Below are 17,066 nucleotides of genomic sequence, written 5' to 3'. Positions count from 1 at the left end.
CAAATCTGATATTAGGAATGGCAACATACAAAAACCTGTAGGGGAACACTTCAATCTTCCTGGACACACAATTGCAGATCTAAAAGTAGCCATCCTGCAGCAAAAAAACTTCAGGACCAGACTTCAAAGAGAAACTGCTGAGCTACAGTTCATCTTTAAGTTTGACACAATCAACTCTGGATTAAACAAAGACTGTGAATGGCTTGCTAACTACAAAAGCAGCTTCTATTCTCTTGGAATTCACACCTCCAGATCAGCTGCTAGAAGTGGGCCTCATCCTCCTTGATTGGATCACCTCATCATCTCCAGCCTGATCCTGGCCTGCATATTTATTCCTGCCTCTGGAAATTTCCACTACATGCATCTGACGAAGTGGGTCTTTGCCCACGAAAGCTTATGCTCCTACACTTCAGTTAGTCTATAAGGTGCCACAGGACTCCTCGTCGCTTTTGCAGATTCAGACTAACACGGCTACCCCTCTGATATTTGAGAGCTGAAATCACTGGTTTGGCTGAGAGTTGAAATCACTAAGCTGAAATCACTGGTTTGGCTGACAGCCAGACCTACTGCAGCCAGTAGAGTGGCAGCAGGCAAGGAGCGGCGACTAGCGGCATGGCGTGGAGCGGCGGCAGGTGAGGAGCGGCCATCAGCGGCGTGGCGTGGAGCGGCGGCAGGTGAGGAGCGGCCATTAGCAGCGTGGCATGGAGCGGCGGCAGGCGAGGAGCGGCCATTAGCGGCGTGGCATGGAGCGGTGGCAGGTGAGGAGCGGCGACCAGTGGCGTGGTGTGGAGCGGCAGCAGGCGAGAAGCGGCGACAGGTGCCCAGCGGAGCGTCCAGAGGTGTGGGACGAGACAGCTGGTGAAGCGTAGCGGAGTTTCGTATAAGGTGCCCCCTACCTATCTCCCCACCCCCATTTCTACCCAGGTTGGGAGGTGAAACCCTGTGGGTGAACTTTGGGACTCTGGGTGGCACAGAGACTTGTGGGGACAGAGACTTTTGGGGAGTCGGTGGACTTCGAGCGAATATTGGCCGGGGTGGGGGCTCATGTTTGGGTTATGAACTCTGTTTGTGGTGTTTTCCCCCAAGCTAATGCCGTATCAATTCTTCCTCTGTTTCATTAAATGTTCTTTTCCTACACTCAGACTCAGTGCTTGCGAGTGGGGAAGCATTGCCTCTCAGAGGCGCCCAGGGGTGCGTGAATTTCCCAGATCACTGGGTGGGGGCTCGAGCCGGTTCTTTGTGAGATTGACCCCAAGATATTGAACCCAGCCCTGGTTCCTGCCAGGCCTATCCGGCAGAAGGGCTACACCCAGAATAAATGGCAACTAGAGCTTTGACTTAGAAAAGCTTGCTTATCTTAGAGTTTTCCTCGAGGAAAAACATCCTAACCAGATGGAATATTGGTGCCTCTGGGAGGATGTGTCAGTAAGAAAAAAGCATTATGGCTAGCCAAATAGATTCTATTGAAAAGCTGCAGCAAGAATTGGCTACTCTAAAGAAACAGCTTGATTCCCCAGATGTGCCATCTGCACCCCCACCTCCTTTGGACCCTTGTCAGCTGAACATTCTTTCCTGTTATCTCCCTGTTCTCCTGTAAATCTTATGGGACGTGACTTGTGGTGTAAATTGGGTGCAAACCTTCAGTAGAGAGGAAGGGATATTTGTTGACCTTCCCCCCATCAGGCTCCAAATTTGATGGCATTACTACTCTCAGAGGGTATGTCTACACTGAAAAGTTAGTTCGAACTAACGGATGTTAGTTCGAACTAACTTTCCTAGGCGCTACACTAGCGCTCCGCTAGTTCGAATTTGAATCGAACTAGCGGAGCGCTTAGTTCGAACTAGGTAAACCTCATTGCACGAGGATTAAGCCTAGTTCGAACTAGCTAGTTCGAATTAAGGGGTGTGTAGCCCCTTAATTCGAACTAGTGGGAGGCTAGCCCTCCCCAGGTTTCCCTGGTGGCCACTCTGGCCAACACCAGGGAAACTCTATGCCCCCCTCCCGGCCCCGGACCCCTTAAAGGGGCACGGGCTGGCTACGGTGCCCGTGCCAGGTGCAAGCCTGCCAGCACCCAGCCAGCAGACCCTGCACCTGGCATGGCTCGAGCCAGCCACCCGATGCCCCCCAGCCCACCCCCTCTTCCCGGGACCAGGCTGGCGGCTCCCGGGAGCTTGCCCTGGACCGCAAGAGGCGGGCACATTCCTGGGCTAGTGCGGACATCGTGGACCTCGTCCACGATCTCCGCACTAGGCACAGGAAAGTGGCCGTCTAGGGTAGGAGAGCTGCCAGCCTGGCCACCCAGGAGCAGGTGTGCATGAAAATCAAGGGGGTCCACTGAGACCCCTGAGCCCTGAGCTTACAATGGCCGTCCTGGGTCAGACCAAAGGTCCATCTAGCCCAGTAGCCTGTCTGCCGACAGCGGCCAATCCTAGGGACCCTGGGGGGGATGGACCAAAGACAGTGACCAAGCCATTTGTCTCGTGCCATCCCTCTCCAGCCTTCCACAAACCTTGGGCAGGGACACCACTCCTACCCCCTGGCTAATAGCACTCCATGGACCCAACCTCCATGACTTGATCTCACTTCCCTTTAAACTCTGTTCTAGTTCCAGCCTTCACAGCCTCCTGCAGCAAGGAGTTCCGCAGGTTAACTATTTGCTTTGTCAAGAAGAACAACTTTCTCTTACTAGTTTCAAGCCTGCTACCCATTCCTTTCCTTTGGTGTCCTCTAGTCCTTCTTTATGGGAACTCAGGAAGAACTTTTATGAATGCACCCTCTCCACCCAACCCCTGCTTTTAGAGACCTCTATCCTGTCCCCCCTCCGTCTCCTCTTTTCTAAGCTGAACAGTCCCAGTCTCTGTAGCCTCTCTTCATCTGGGACCTGTTTCCAACCCCTGATCATGTTAGTTGCCCTCCCCTCTCCCAGCCTTTCTCTTCCCCTCTCCCACCTCCTTTTCCCAGTCTCCCCCAGTTTTGTTCAATAAAGACAGAGTCAATGTTGGAAGAAACGTTATCTTTATTTTATACATCAATAAGAAGGGGGGCTAAGGAAGGATAAGTGGAAGGGGGTGAGGGAGGAATGGGGTACGAGCCCCCGATGGGGAGGACTGGGCTGGCTCTGTGGGCTTCTGGGGGTGGAAGCTCTCCTGCAGCCCCCCGATTGCCCCCTCTCCCCAGATGGCAGCCTGAGGCAAGTGCAGCCGGGCTGATGGCCAAGTGGTGTGATGTGCCCAGTGTGGGTACTCCAGGCACTCCAAGCCAGAACTTCTTTGCAAGCGGGGCACCCCTTAGAACTGTGTGTCCGGGGTGGGGGTCGGGACCCTTTAAGTGCAGCCCTCGGCTAGCCTGAGACAGCATCTCCACGCTCTAAGTCCTCCTCTGATGCCCTGCCGGCACTGCTTCCGGCCATCCTTAAGCCCTGTTCAGAGTCCACTCAATGTGGACTTGCTAGTTCGAATTAGCAAAACGCTAATTCGAACTAGTTTTTAGTTCTAGACGCGTTAGTTCGAATTAGCTTAGTTCGAATTAACTAATTCGAACTAAGTTAGTTCGAACTAGCGCTGTAGTGTAGACGTACCCATACAGACACAACAAGCCTTTCTCAAGGGTACCCCTGTATCTATTGTCTAGGGAGGCACAAGAGGTCATTAAGCCTGTAATCTCTTCCCTCCTTGAACAAGGGATACTTGTTTATAAAACTTCACCATGTAATACACCTATACTACTAGTGAAAAAGGAGGAAAAATTTGACAGCAAATCTATAGATTTATACAAGACCTAAGAGCCATTAAGAAGTTTGCAATCCCTAGATTTCCAGTAATACCTAACTCTGCTACTATTCTTTCCTCTATTCCACACACTTCTAAATGGTTTTCTGTAATAGATTTATGTTCTGCCTTCTTTTCTATTCCAGTACATAAGAATTCCCAATTTCTCTTTGCCTTTTCATTTCAGGGTTGTCAATTAACCTGGACATGTTTTCCCCAAAGTTATTGTGAAAGCCCCACTCTGTTTTCTCAGTTTTTAAAAAAGCTGACCTTAATTCTATCCCTCTTCCCTGCAGCTCTGTGTTGGTTCAGTATGTTGATAATGTGTTAATTGCTAGCAAAACTGAGAAAGGGTGTAAAACTGATACCTTGTATGTGTTAAAGTGTCATGCTGAAAAGGCTCCCAAGGCTTCCAAAGCCAAATTGCAATTTGTAAAACAAAGAGTTCAGTACTTGGGACATTTACTTTCAGGAGATGGCTGCCAGTTAACACCTGAGCAAATCTCACAAGTTCTTTCCATTCATTGCCCTTTAGCCAAATGTCAGGTACACAAATATCTGGGTGATGCAGGATATTGCGGACAATGGATTCCTAACTTTTCTGGACTCACCAGACCCCTTACTATTCTATTCATAGACTCAGCTCCTGACCCAGTGACCTGGTCCCCAATGTGAATCTGCTTTCCTTTCCCTTAAAACTCTTCTCTCACAGACCCCCACTCTGGGCTTACCTAATTATAGCAAGCCCTTTACTCTGTTTTGTCATGTGCAGGATGGAATTGCAGCTGGAGTTCTCTGTCAACCCCTTGGACCCACACCTCGTCCAGTAGCTTATTTTTCTGCAACACTGGACTCAGTAGCCCGTGGGTTCCCACCTTGCCTGATGGCAGTTGCAGCTACTGCTGAATTACTTGAAAAAGCCCAACCTGTCACATTGGGCCACAGCATTATCTTACAGGTCCCTCATGCTGTCTCTGCTCTCTTACAGCGACACCGCACCCAGCACCTGTCTCTTCAGAGACAAACCCGGTATGAGAATGTTATCCCCTCTTCCCCAAATGTGGTAATTCAAAGATGTAATGTACTTAACTCAGCTACTCTTTTTCCTTTACCCTCTGACGGTGAACCACATACCCATACCCGTGAAGAATTGCTTGAGCACTGTGTGAAGCCTCGCCAAGATTTGTCTGATCAGCCGCTGGAAAATGCAGATCTTGTATTGTATACTGATGGCTCATGTAAAAGAAATTCAGTTGGTAAGCTAGAGGCTGGATATGAAGTGGTCTCAGGTAATGATGTTTTAGAGGCCTTTTCTCTTCCAAGAATCAAATCAGCTCAGGCTGCTGAGCTCATCACTTTAATTTGTGCTTGCCTTTTAGTTTCCGGACAGTCTGCTGCTATTTATACTGACTCAAAGGGTACGTCTAAACTACATGCCTCTGTCGGCAGAGGCATGTAGATTTGTTTGTTCAGAAAAGGCAAATGAAGCCGCGATTTAAATGATCGCGGCTTCATTTACATTTACATGGCTGCTGCGCTGAGCCGACAAACAGCTGATCAGCTGTTTGTCGGCTCGCGCGCTAGTCTGGACGTTCCCCCTGTCGACATCAAAGCCCTTTGTCGGCAGTCCCGGTAAACCTCATCCCACGAGGAATAACGGGGCTGCCGACAAAGGGCTTTGATGTCGACAGGGGGAATGTACAGACTAGCGCGTGAGCCAACAAACAGCTGATCAGCTGTTTGTCGGCTCGCGCGCTAGTCTGGACGTTCCCCCTGTCGACATCAAAGCCCTTTGTCGGCAGCCACGGTAAACCTCATCCCACGAGGAATAACGGGGCTGCCGACAAAGGGCTTTGATGTCGACAGGGGGAATGTACAGACTAGCGCGTGAGCCAACAAACAGCTGATCAGCTGTTTGTCGGCTCAGCGCAGCAGCCATGTAAATGTAAATGAAGCCGCGATCATTTAAATCGCGGCTTCATTTGCCTTTGCCTATCTGTCTAATCTACATGCCTCTGCTGACAGAGGCATGTAGTTTAGAGACAGCCAAAGTGTGCTTTCTCTGTCTGTCATGCCACAGGACAAATTTGGAAACAACGAGGTTTCCTTATCTCTTCTGGCTCCTCTATCTCTCATGGTCCCCTTATCTCCCAACTCCTTGATGCCATTTAGCTACCCACATCCCTCTCTATTACCCATTGCCCGGCCCACACAGGTGCCACTGATCCTGTTTCTCTGGGTAATGGGAGTGCTGATGCAGTGGCCAGACATGCAGCAGCACACGGATCTCTGGTTCCCTTTCAGATTCTGGTCTCTCTTTCTCTCCCTGTTTCTTTGCAGGACCTGATAGAACTACAGCAAGCTGCTCAACCTGCGGAGAAAACCCTTTGGGAGAAAGCAGGCTGCTCCTTATCCCCAGCTGGGATAATGGTTGCACCTGATGGCCGCCCGGTCGCCCCAAGATCTCTCACACGGCAGCTTGCTCAGGTGTCTCATCGGATGACACACATGAGCAAAAGGGGGGTGGCCTCACAGATCCTAAAACAATGGTACGCCCCAGGCGTGCACCTAGAAGCTGCAAGGGTATCTAATTCATGTGTGATTTGTAAGCAGTTTAATGTTGCAGGAGGAGACCCACAGGCTAGTGGCCACACAGAAAGAAGAAACCTAGACATAAAGTGACGGTTAGGAAAGCTTGCACCTGCAGGTGAAGGAAGCCCTCCCAGTATCTACTGATGTACCGTGCCACAACATCCAACCAGGCGACTACGTGTTTGTGAAGGAACATCGCAGAAAGAACTGCCTGGCAGCCCGGTGGGAAGGACAGTTCCAATGGCTGCTCGTCACCCACACAGCCGTAAAGGTGAAGGAGCGCCCCTCGTGGATCCACGCAAGTCACGTACGCTGAACTGCAGCTCCAACAGAGCTGACTGACCCCGTCACCCAGGACCCTCCCCGGAGGAATCACCTGAGGATGAAGTTCAGCGGACCGAGGCGGCAGACTCTCAAACCAGACTGTTACCAAACCGGCCTCCACCAGGAGCTTTAAGGTACAGCCTGAGAGGTAGGACTGTGCCAGCAAAGACCTACAGGTGAGCCTGGCACCCTGTAGCTCTCACAAAGGGGAATCCTTTCCAGTATTGAGTGAACTGAGAGACTATGAAATCTCGAAGAGTGCCTGCAGAGGCAAGCCAAAGAATACTAACTGATTAAGCTTAGTTAAAGAGACTGCTTTGCTAGGTGCTAGCTAATTACTATATTATTATTATCCTTTCTACTTTAGAGATTTAAAATACTATAATAGGATGAGGATTGTTTTCCCTCTTTGAGTAGTCAGAGTAGCCTTAGTATATAACTTTCCCCACCCTTATCGGGAAGCCCTGCAGAAGGCTGTGTCCCTCACCAATGCAAGTGACTGTTGGATATATGAACAGCTTATCACAGGCACTGAAGTCCTTTTACCATTACAGTTTATCCCAACTCCTGCCTCCCTGTGGACCAGACCCCTAAAATTCAGATTTACTGGTAGTCAGTATTCTACAGGAGAGCGGGAGTGGGTAGATGTCCAGAATGATAACACTGTACCAGGAGTACATAGTCAAGGGGGGAACAGGCAGATTTGGCATAAAAATCTGATTGCCTCAGGGATTCCCCTAACTCAAACATTACATCCACCAGGGACCATGTTTCCATTGTGTTTTGAAAGCAGAATTGGCACTGGTAAAGATCTGGGGTGGATCCCAGAAAATACCTGCTATCGTAGAGTATGGTTAAATCCAGGAAATGGGCAGTGGGTCATTTACCCAGCTGATAAAGAAAACCTCCCTCTAAGATGAGAATTCATCCTAGCAAAAGAAGAATACCTAAGAATGTCCAGAATAAACTTTGAGTAATACTCCAATAGGAGTATTAAAGGGGGGAATTGTGGGAGAAAAATCAAATAACTCCAATTGTGTCTAAGGGGGGACTGTGCAGAAAATCAAAACTCTCTCAAAGATAACTGCTGTAAGGGTTAAAAGTTTTCCAGGCCTCTCTCCCTGTATCAGAGAGAAATCATCTTAACTCTAATCAAGACCCTTACAATGCCTCCGATCTCAACTTCATGAAGACTCCTAGTCTGTCACAATTTGTCATGTAAACCCTTATCTTTGTCACAGTTTGCCTTGTAGACTCCTCACTCAGGTTCTCATTTGCCTTTGTACTGTAAACTTACTTCTAGCACTTCTGGTGTGAACAGAAACCTCTCAGAGTACTTCTGCTGAGACTTTGCTATGTTAAAGAAAACAGTCAACAATTAAACTGTCTGAACATACTGTCTAAAGGATCCCTGAACCTGTCTCTCAGGGCTGCTGCTGCTGCTCTCACTCTGGTAGCTGTCAGCCTGCATGCATAATAAGGTTTTCCATCTAGATTTCTCTCCTGCCTCACTGCTTTGACCTCCAGCCTCGGACCCTTCTGGGGGCTCTGTACCCCAGGGGAGCGAGATTTCCCCAACACCTCCAACACTAAGAAAGCAAATAGGGAGCCCCCTTGAGCTACTCAATCTGCGTGGATTGCTTATGCCTAATGCCAGCACTGCCAGGATTTCACCCACTCTATTTTACTGAAACAAAAAACAGGACTATGTAGCACTTTAAAGACTAACAAGATGGTTTATTAGGTGACGAGCTTTCATGGGCCAGACCCACTTCCTCAGAACAAATAGTGGAAGAAAATAGGCATGATCATATATATCAAAGGATACTATAAAAAAATGAACACATACGAAAAGGACAAATCAAATTTCAGAACAGAAGCGGGATGAGTGGGGGAGGTAAATGTCCATGAGCTAATGATATTAGAGGTGATAATTGGGGAAGCTATCTTTGTAATGGGTAAGATAATTAATGTCTTTGTTCAGACCTAAGTGTAAAGTGTCAAATTTAAGCATTTTTTAAATTAAATACTGTTCTGCTGTGACTTTAGGTTTTTGAACAACATGGCACACAGAGAAAAGGTTCTCACTAACACTACAGTATGATTAGTGGGTAGCAACTTTAAACTGTCGGATTTTTTTACCAGGACAGATCGCTTTTAACATATTGGAAAGTGTTTAATTTAGACATGCAGTGATAGAGTTAGATGGGAGCTACTCAACTTTGGAAGCCCTGGAGGCCACAGTGATACTCACAGCACATGCCCAGGGCCCCAAATTAAGTGTGGTTGCATAGACATATGCAAATAGCGTCTCTCAAACTGACAGGCAGGAACAAAAAGATTAAGGCAAGACTACACAACATGCAGGCCCTATTTTAGTCAGTTCTGCTGATATTTATAAAATGTAATATTTACTCTATTTCCACCCATATGCACTTTTAATGAGCAATGACAGTCCCAGGAATTTAACTACTAAAACGCATACCAAGAGAAGACCATTATATTGACTACTTTTTTCTTTAGGCTCCCACTTGTGGGTCGTATGTGGAGCCCCGCATAAACCCAAAGTGCACCACAGGCCACAAATAAACGGGTCGGCCCACGGATGGCATGTTGAGTAGCCCTGTGTTACACCATTTACATACTGATGATGCACAATGCCTTCCTCTCCCACCCATCTCTTGCCCAAACTGTATGTCCGGGTAAGAGCTATCTATCTCCCAGACATTTTAGTCTAGGAAGGAAATTAAGGTTATCCAACATAACCTGTGCATTCTCCGGCTCTTAATTGGCCCACCCTTATCTTTCTGTAGTCACTGTTTCTCTTTCAAACCCAGAACTGAATAAAATCAGATGCCTGCAACAGATGAACAGTCCCGTTCACAGTTCCCAAGGATCTGCTGTTGCAACACAAAAGGCTTTAATTATTTATTCAGATAAATAAAAAACGTTTCTTTATGTGCAAATACACAAAATCAGTGGACCCTTCCTCTGCTATTGCCGCGAGGAGCTGTCTCAGGGGTCATACAGGTGGGGCAGAGTTTCCAGCTTGCTCTCTCTCTTCGCTTCCTCCACCCCACGTAGCCACTCCATGCACCTACGCACCAGCTCCTGGTCCATGACTCCCGGCGCCGGATCCTCCTCGTACTCCTCGTCATCGTAGCGATTCTTCTCGTTCAGCAGGGAGATCTTAATGATCGAGGTCAGGTTTAGGCCGGCCGTGCTGCGGGAACCCGGCAGTAGCCCAGTGTCGCCGATGGGATTCTTGAACCCCCACTCTTTCTCCAGATGCCGTCGCATCAGCAGTCTGGTCGCGTCGGCCGTGAGGATGATGTTGTACTGCTTCGCTGGGACTGTTGCCTTTGGCTCCAGCCTCGCCACAGCACCTGGGTTCTTGATGGAGTGGCCGCGGGTACGGGTCGGGCTTGACATCTGTGGCTGCTGCGGTGGCTGCGGCTGTAACAGTTGTTGTTGCTGCTGCTGCTGCTGCAGGGAGGCGCAGAGGCGGGGGTTGGGCAAGGGGCCGGTCTCTGCCTGGGGCACCCCCCGCGGATTCCTCTCCCTGGGTGGCGGTGCTCGATTCTTCGGAGCCACCTGACTCTTAGGCGGCACACGGGTGGTGGCGGGGCCAGAGGCCGCAGCAGCAGGAGGCTGGATGGGTGGTAGGGGCATGGTGGTGCCGCGTGACCCCTGTGTTCCGCCCGCTGACTCAGCAGCCAGCTGCAACCGGCGGAGGCCCTGGCTCAATAAGGTAGACAGGTGACGGTAGCAGGGCTGAGCCGGAGCAGTGGGTGTGGGGGGAGGAGGAGCGGGCGGCGGAGCCGTGGAAGCGCTCACCCGGGAGGTCCCTTGGGAAGGCAGGGATGCCAACACCTGGGAGGGCTGCGGCACTCTTCTCCGGGCAAGCTTCAATGCCACCACCTGAGGGCAGCAGCACTGTCACCCGGAAGAACTGTGACGACGACACCCGAGAGGGCTGCTGCGACGTCCCCTGTTCCGGAGTTTGAACACCCCTGAAAAAGAGGGATGGGTTAAAACAGTACTCCAAGGGGAGACAAGTCAGACAGAGCAAGAGATGTCAAAAGATAATCCCGGAAACATTCACAAGAACAAACTCTACAGGCAGTTTGAGCAAGGCTGGGGCATTTACAGCTCTGAAATATTAGAGGGACTTGTAGTTTAGCTGCTAATACTCTGGCACCGACCAGTATTTTCAGCCCCTCAGGGCACATACTACTGCTCTTACACTGCACTCCTTGGTGCACAGGGGAACTGCTTTTTACATTTTAAAACAGTCATTGCCACTCGACATCTTTTGATGGTGATTAGTCCATGTGGCCTCATTCCCACCTCCTTCCACCCAGAGCCAACAGCCTCTTTTAAAGAGTCTGTCAAGATCTGCTTTCTTTTGTTCCTCAATCCTAGCCTCTACCAATTAAACTTGTTAGAGGGAGCTGCCACGTGCTGCGTAACTGCAATATCAAACAGGCTCAATGCAACAATCGAAATGAGATTTTGGAGAAGTAGATTCTTTACCCAAAGAAGGAATAACTCACATCACTACTTTCACAGCAAAATCTTATTCATTAAGCTAGCTTTCCCGCAATAATTCCAATATTCAAATCCAGCCAACTGAATGGATGGCTAAGAAGAGAAACCAGTGAGTCCTTTTTCTTACGCTGCTTGACCACGGGGCAAGTTTAGAAATCTACATAAAACAATTTCCAACCCTGAGAGACTGTGACTACAGTTATGTTAAACATGATATTGCCAGTGCTAAGGGTACACACTGAGCATAGATAAGATCTCCCACAGTTCAGAAAGAAAAATACTTAGAAAAAGAGTTATTCAAGTAGGCCACAAAACTAGCTGCATTATTGTTATAACACGACTATCCACAGCAGCAAGTGGTTGAACACAGGCCAATCCTCCACAGAAATATTATGCAAGCCTGTTTCCAAAGGGTGAGCACACGACAGTGTAAAAATGTAACCACCATGGTGTTTTCTTAACAGAACATGCAACCATCTCCCAAAGATCTGACTCAATATGCACATGAGGACATGCTTCTTTAAGCTAAATCTGGAAGAGACAGAGCTACTGCTGGTGGAGAGAGGGAAACAAAGAACTTTCAGCCACCTAAAATCTAGGACCTAGGCTGTCTACTCTGGCTTCAGGATCCTCATAGTCTTGTTATGGCTTAATAGCTGAAGTTGGAAAAAATGTTTCAACCACAGCTTGTCCCTAAAAATACTTTCATAGAAGCTAAGTACAAAGTCCTGAGTCTTCTCCCTATCACTATCTCATCCACTCAACAGTGAGACTCTGGCAGGGCAGGAAGCTATGGGAAAAGGGAAACAAAAGACACAAATTCCACTCTCCCCAGTGGAAAGGAACAAAAAGCCTAGGAGGGAAAAGAAGGGTTCCCGATAGGTCAGGCAGCATCAGCACCAAATCTATCACAGGCTCTTACCTTCTCCGCAGAGATGTGTCTCTTTTCTCAGAATTGGATTTGTAGAAAATTCCAGGAAGATTCCTCTTCGTGATCATGGAGCGCTCAAGGTAAGAAGAGCAGACCTTGAGATGACTCCTGGCCACAAAGCTACGGGAGTCTGAAATTGCCCCAGCCCCGCATCCTGTCATACCTGGCCATTGTCATGGACTCTCTGTGAGTTCACCACCTGTCAATGTCCTTTAACCAATGAGCGGAGATGACGAAAAGGGCCTTGTGATGTCACTGCCACACCCTGTCCTGCCCCTGGCCAGCCCCTCTGCATCTTTGAGCCTCTCCCCCCTGCATTACCCCTACTCACTCAATGTTAGTTCTAGGAATCAAGCAGGCTGCACATGGAATCATCAGAGGCTGCTCAGTGCCACATGTACTTGGCAGATTGTACGGCCAGGAAAGCCCAATCACCTAACCCAAGGGTGGACAATAATTTTCACTGTGTGGGGGGGTCACTTCAGGAATTTTAATATGTGGTCACAGGCCGGTTTTTGGCCCCCTGGAAGGTGCAGGGCCTCAGAACTACAGAGAGAGAGAGGGAGTTAGGGATGTTAAATTTAAACAGAGTTCAAAATGGCTGCCCTGAAAAGGACAATGCCGGCTCTCCTGATAAAAGGAAAACCTGTTTGTTTGTTTGTTTTCCTTAACTTCTTTTCCTTGTCCTTTTTGTTTGCTTGGTTTGCTCAACAACTTTTAGGTAAGTAAATTGTTTCCATATGCCCCAACATAGTGGTCCTATCATTAAAATTTATATAATCAAACCAGTGCTAAAAAGAGGACGTATACATCCTCCTCAAAGTGAACACTCCTCCACAGGGGTATTTTCTTGCAATAATCTTTTTAATGCACATTAAAACAAACCAATATAGGAGATACGTTATTCAATGCCACTTTGTAGCACCACGTAATAGCTCTCTCAATTGCTTGGATAAGACAGACAACACAGGAAGCTCTACTTGGGATGACATTTTATACTAGAACATATTTCAGTTACCTGAAATGGAATTAGGCCCGTACAGCATTAAAACTACAGGTCAAAATAATCATAGGTGTCTTCGGCTTTATTAAAGACATTTTTATATTATCTAATCCATACTGAACTGAAACAAGTCAACTCATGTTTTACCAGATCAGCATTCAAATAAGGGAAAGGAAAAGCTGGGGACCAATAGTCATTAACGGTGTTTTTTTTGTAAGAAAAGAGGTGCCGGTACTCCAAGTTCAAAGTTGTCGAGAGAAAGAAAAAGGGGAAAAACACAAAATGGAAAAGTTGTTGAGCGAAAAGTTTGGGAGCCAAGCCTCCTCAGGAAATAGGTGCTGGTATGACAGAGGGGAATCCCATTCAATTAAAGTACCGGAGCCTATCGTCACAAAAAAAGCACTGGTTATGAATATATTGGAATGTACTAGAACAGCAGAATGAATTAAACCAATTTGAACAAAAATAAGCCTACAAGTAAAACATGGTTGTGAACATTTAGAATGTTAAAAATCTGACTGGAGAAGTTGGGATGCATCAAAATTAAGAGAACGTCTTGTAGTATTTAATTTTGTATCATTTCACTGCTTTCAGCTCTCTTGAGAACAGTCCCCCTGCCGGGGCTCTTGTACGTTTCAAAAGCAGAATCACAGCAGAAGCAGCAGGAGTGGAGACTGTTTCAGTCCCTGCTTCCTCTGTTTCCCACTGTGTCTCTACCTCCCCTGTCCTCCATGGAAACAGGACTGAAAAGAGCCAGCTTTTAAGCCAGTTCTCTCTCCCCAGCACTGGCTCTTGCTCCCCCACCCTTGCTGCATCAATAGTCGACTATCCGATAAGCTTATGCTCATCCTCTAGTCCACTAGTCACTTCTATCCCTAGCTGCCATATGAAGAGAGATTAACAAGACTGGGAATTGTCCTCTAAGAGGAGAAGGGGTATCTGGAGATACGACAGAGGATCATCAAATCATGACTGGTGTGGAAAAAAGGAGCAAGGAAAAAGTCATTTACTTGTTCCCATAAGACAAGAACTAGAGGTCACCAAATAAAATTAACAAGTAGCAGGTTGAAAACAGGCGAAAGGAAGTATTTCTTCATGCAACGCCCAGTCACCCTGTGGAACTCCCTGCCAAAATATATTGTGAAGGCCAAGACTTTAACAGGGTTAAAAAAAAAAAGAGCTAGATAAATTCATGGAGGATAGATCCATCAATGCTCATTAGGCAGGATGAGTAAGAATGGCGTTCAACAAAACTCTATGCTAAAGACTTGTTTTATGGTTTAATTCTGACACCCCTACACCCCTACAGACCAAAGGTTCATCTAGCCCAGGAGTTAGCAATAATTTTTGACCGGGGGCTACATCAGAAATTTTTGAAGTGGCCCCGGGCTGCCCCGGAAGGGGCAGGGCCAGGACACATCCCGTTTCCCCACCAATAAATCCTGATAGCTCTGTGGGGAAGGAGCACATCAAGTCTTTGCACCACGAACTGTTCCCAAGAGCTGGCTGTTCCCTCTAGGTACCTGAGCCCCTGGCAGTGGGGAGAGACTTCATGTGCTTCCTCCTGATGCCCCTGGATCAATCAGGGCCTAAGGATGGGGAGCATGTGAAGTCTCTCACTTCTGAGCAGTAGCTAGTGGTAGACATTAAGGCTACGTTTACACTGGCATGATTTTCCGGGAATACTTTTAACGGAAAAGGTTTTCTGTTAAAAGTATTTCTGGAAAAGCGCGTCTAGATTGGTCCCGGAGTTATCGTTATAACGATGCGCTTTTGCGGAAAAGCGCGTCTAGATTGGCGGCGCACTTTTGCGCAAAAGTAGGAACCCAGAACCATTTTGAAGAGGGCAAAAGGCCACCAGACCTTTCCGGGGGCAGGGCTGGAGCTCCGTTCAGACACGTGCTTAAAGGGGTCTCGCCCGACAGCTGTTTGTCTCCTGCTCCGTGCGTTGGGACCTCTGGCAGGGACTGACAGCCATAGCAGGTTTGGTGGTTGCCCTCTGACTTTTGGGGACACCACCCTTTTGCCCCCTTCTGCTTTTTCCTGATTTGGGTTTCTTGTGCCCTGCTCTGTCTGCCATGGACCCGTGGGTGGCCATGTGCCTGTTCTGGCCCTGTCGGCCATTTTCGAGTGCCTGCAGCTCGTGCTCCAGGCCGGTGCCCTCGTGTTCCAGGACCAGGAGTCAGAGATCGCCTTCGACTCCCTCACCAGGGAGGCCATGACGTCCCTGAGGCATCATCACCCCACCGTGGCGAGGCCAGTCTGGAGACTGGAGTATGGACTGGTGGGACCGGCTGGTCCTTGGGCAATGGGACGACCAGCAATGGCTCCGGACGTTCCTGGAGCTGTGCGCCTGGCTCACCCCCGCGCTACAGAGAGCCACCTCCCTGCTGTGGGCACCCATCCCCATCAACAAGAGGGTCGCCATCGCGCTGTGGAAGCTGGCCACCCGGGACAGCTACCGATCAGTGGCACAGAAATTCGGGGTGGGAAGATCCACCGTCGGTGTCGTCGTGATAGAGGTAAGTCCCAGGGGACTGGGGTGCGGGGAGGGTGCTGCACTCCATGCCCAGGGGCAGCCAAGGCTCCAGGCTGGGTCACCCAGGCGTTTGGGCCATCCCTCCCTTGCACAGGCCTGCTGGTGGGGGGGGGGGGGGGGCTGTGGGCAAGTGGTCTCCGGTGTGTGTGTGTGTGTGCGTGAGTGAGGACAGAGGGAGTCACGGGGGCAGGGCCAAGGGAGCGCACACTCACCCCTGCCTTATATGATGTGTTCCCTTGTGTTTCTCTGCACCCTTCTGCAGGTCGCCCATGCCATCAATGATGTCCTGCTCCCAAGAGTCATGCGCCTGCGCAACGTGGACGCTACACTGGCCGGGTTCGCTGCTCTCGGGTTCCCCAACTGCGGGGGAGCCCTCAACGCAACACATATCCCCGTCCAGGCCCCGGAGCATGGAGCAGCCCATTTCACGAACAGGAAGGGGTACTGCTCGATTGTTCTCCAAGCCCTTGTGGATCACCGGGTCCGCTTTCTGGACTTCTACATTGGCTGGTCCAGCAGGGCACATGACGCCTGCATCCTCCACAACTTCAGACTCTTTTGCAGGCTGGAGACGGGCACCTACATCCCCCGGCGGGACTTGACTCTCAGGGATGTGCCTGTGCCCATCTGCATCATCAGGGACATGGCCTACCCCCTGCTGCCCCGGCTAATGCGGCCCTACACAGGGCAGCCGGACCAGAACCGGGTCTGGTTCAATGACCACCTCAACCAGCCCCGAAATCAGGTGGCGCTCGCCTTTGGACGCTTAAAAGCCCACTTCCGGTGTTTGCTCACCCGTCTCGAGATGGGTGAGCGGAATGCAACGGAGCTACTGGCCGCGTGCTGCATGCTCCACAACATTGTGGCATGGAATGGGGAGGCCTTTCTCCCTGCGTGGATGGCAGCTAAGGCACAGACGTTTGAACAGCCCCACGCAGCTGCCGTCCGCCAGGTGCACCAGGATGGGGTGCATATCAGAGAGGCCCTGATGGACATGATCGCACAAACCCCATAGTAGGGTCGCCTGGGTCTCCCCATACGACTCCCTCCCATCTCCTCCCCTTCCCCCTTCTTCTTACTTTCCCCCCAATTGTAAAGCGTCGGTTCCAAGCACATCGGCCGTCATCGTGACTGTTCGTCGGGTGTGTCGGACGTAGTTAGGGTTTTTCTTTTAGTTTAGGCTAGGGTTTAGGCCACCATCGCCTGTCCGAGCTGTCCCGAAGAACAGGAAGAGGATTCGTGGTTCATGCGGAAGGCTCGAGTCAGCGTACCCGATTCCAGTCGTCTTCGAGGGATCTCCTGGCTGTTCCTCTTCCAAGGCCCGGAAGGACCAAAGGATTGAGGTTGCCAGCAACACT

The 17,066-nt window shown here is 49.5% G+C and overlaps 1 protein-coding gene and 1 pseudogene across 1 annotated transcript; one reads left to right on the top strand and one right to left on the bottom strand.

Annotated features, from left to right (window-relative positions):
- Positions 1 to 8,885: 8,885 nt before the first annotated feature.
- Positions 8,886 to 12,416, bottom strand: LOC102453648 (uncharacterized). Its single transcript, XM_075937139.2, has 2 exons — positions 12,158 to 12,416; positions 8,886 to 10,697 (listed from the first exon to the last, which is right to left on the bottom strand). The coding sequence occupies exon 2, from the start codon at positions 10,354 to 10,356 to the stop codon at positions 9,700 to 9,702; it is 657 nt and encodes a 218-aa protein (XP_075793254.2). The 5' UTR covers positions 10,357 to 10,697; positions 12,158 to 12,416; the 3' UTR covers positions 8,886 to 9,699.
- A 3,029-nt stretch (positions 12,417 to 15,445) lies between these two features.
- Positions 15,446 to 16,310, top strand: LOC149523947 (uncharacterized; annotated as a pseudogene).
- The last annotated feature ends 756 nt before the right edge of the window (positions 16,311 to 17,066 follow it).

Source organism: Pelodiscus sinensis, chromosome 9 (assembly GCF_052426305.1).
Source record: "Pelodiscus sinensis isolate ZL-2025 chromosome 9, ASM5242630v1, whole genome shotgun sequence".
Classification (NCBI taxonomy): domain Eukaryota; kingdom Metazoa; phylum Chordata; order Testudines; family Trionychidae; genus Pelodiscus; species Pelodiscus sinensis.
The sequence above is the reverse complement of the archived record's forward strand: the minus strand, read 5'-3'. Positions and strand labels throughout refer to the sequence as shown.

Coding starts and splice junctions, on each gene's coding strand:
- LOC102453648 (XM_075937139.2), bottom strand. CDS start 10,356: ATGCCCCTACCACCCATCCAGCCTCCTGCTGCTGCGGCCTCTGGCCCC.